General features: G+C 34.9%; 1 protein-coding gene across 1 annotated transcript; it reads right to left on the bottom strand.

Annotated features, from left to right (window-relative positions):
* Positions 1-423: 423 nt before the first annotated feature.
* LOC147497745 (uncharacterized) lies at positions 424-1,086 on the bottom strand. The gene has a single exon (XM_086562996.1). It carries the CDS (start codon positions 1,084-1,086, stop codon positions 424-426), a length of 663 nt encoding a protein of 220 aa, XP_086419122.1.
* Positions 1,087-2,096: the final 1,010 nt, after the last annotated feature.

The following is a 2,096-nucleotide window of genomic DNA, read 5'->3' as shown; positions in this document are numbered from 1 at the left end:
ACGTAAGGTATGCCCAATTCTGAGGTCTGAGTCCAAAGATATGGTCTTCGGAAGTTCTGTTGACTTTGTACACTGTTTCTGCCCGCGTGGACTTTGACTTTTCATCTTTTGACCGGGCTTTACAAAGGCTTTGTCTTCTTGAATCTTGGCCTTTAATCACAGAACTCCTTAGCAACCGACCTTTGCTCCTTTATCTCGCTAAAGTGGCACATTTCTGCACATAATGGACTTTGAAGCCTGAAATGCATAAAAACACGTAATCAGTATTAACTCTTACTTATTATTCACATAATTGGTCTAAAAGTACGATTGTTAAGAGGTTAAAACTACAGTTTTGGGCTCTTATCATTCTCAACTTCTTTCCACGAACCACAGTTTGGCCTTCATTGTGTCTCAGTTGCAATCTAAAAGCATAAAATTCTCTCATGCTAATATTTTTTTTCTTTTTCCAACTACTTTATTGTTTCTATATGGAATGTCAATTCTATATCCATCTTCAGCATGGGGGAACAAAAGTGGATATTGCATTACCATGAAACTTGGAAGTAATTCATTGATTCTCTTCAATCCAAATCCTTTCTTGTCCACAATAACATCTCTGTGCTCATTAAATGCATCACCATTACCAACAATTAAACCAGCAACCTCTGTTGATGATGGTAGATTATAAAGTCTTCCATCTGTTTGTCTTATATTAATCAATTTTATGCTGATGTCAACTACATGACATTCTTTAAATCTATCCCTTGCCATTCTGTAAGTCTCAATAAGTTTGTTGGTAACATTCAACATATCTATCAGTCCTTGAACAATGCTAGGATCTAACTCGTCTCTTGCCCTCTTCTTTACAATTTTCTTACTGAGTGAGTTCAACCTGTGTGAGACTTCATTTTCAGTATCATGTATGTACAACTGTGCAAACCTTGGACGCACTCCTTCTGGTGGAAGCAAAGTTCCTATTTTATGGTGATTTTGTCCTTTTATTTTATATACAAAGAGCCCCTTTCCATCGTTAATTAAACTCTGTACTGCACCATTAATGGATGTGAACGCAAACATGGAGATGTAGATGCTGATGTTTTCCATGTAATTTGAAGATTTCTATCCACCTTTGCAATCCAATAGATTTGTCAAAAATTTAGGAGTTTCTTTTAAAAGAGGCAATTGAACCTTGCCATTCTGACAACATATTGAGAATTTAGGATTTGTAGGTTTTTTGCTCATATCATTCCTTTCTTCATACCAGACAATAGCTCCACAATGAGAACATATTGAAGTTGGGTAACCAATATCTAAAGGCTCAAAACAACTTCCTGTAAAACAATTATTAGATTATTTTATTGCATACACTAAAATAGCAATACAGTATAATTTAGTGTCAGAACGCCTACTTGTATGTGAAACTTCCAAATCACAAATACGTGGCACTTCTGGATTCAATTCATTGACATTGTCATCTTCATAATCAGTCCCACTAATCTGTGAGAGGTAATCGTCGTTATTTATATCAACATCATCCGGTTGATATAAATGGAACTGATTTGGAGAAATACCAAGTCTCTTATTTCTTAATATTTGACTTCGTTTAAACCGTCATTCTCTAGCTCTTTCTTTAGTAATAACTGTTTAAAATTTTTAATCAGTCACGAATAATAAACTAAAAGGTAAATTATGTGATATTTTGATCATACCTCTGTGTTTTTTTTGTATTAATCTTGCCAGATGGATTTATTTTCATCTTCTTTCCAGCCTTTTCCTTCGTTGCTGTACAAAAAAAAAATTAAAATTACTTAATCAAAACAGGAGTGTGCAGCCCAATAAATGCATAAACAATTTGTTTAATCTTCAAAATAGGCAGGACTACTAATTTCAGTACATAGACAATTAAACATAAGTTGTATACTAATACTTTTTTAAGAAGTTCTAATGAGTGCAGTTGCACCCCTGGCAACCCCTGAGCTGGTTCCCCATCGCAATGATCGTCTTCCCACCTTGTTTCCAACACCACTGATCCCACACAGCAGTGAAGGAAAAATGTTTAATGTATGATTTAGGGTAGTACAAATTGCTGATGTTTCCATTAAAGTCATGGGGTT

The sequence above is a fragment of the Coptis chinensis genome, chromosome 5, assembly GCF_015680905.1.
Source record: "Coptis chinensis isolate HL-2020 chromosome 5, ASM1568090v1, whole genome shotgun sequence".
Lineage (NCBI taxonomy): Eukaryota > Viridiplantae > Streptophyta > Magnoliopsida > Ranunculales > Ranunculaceae > Coptis > Coptis chinensis.
This window is presented reverse-complemented; position numbering and strand designations above follow the sequence as displayed.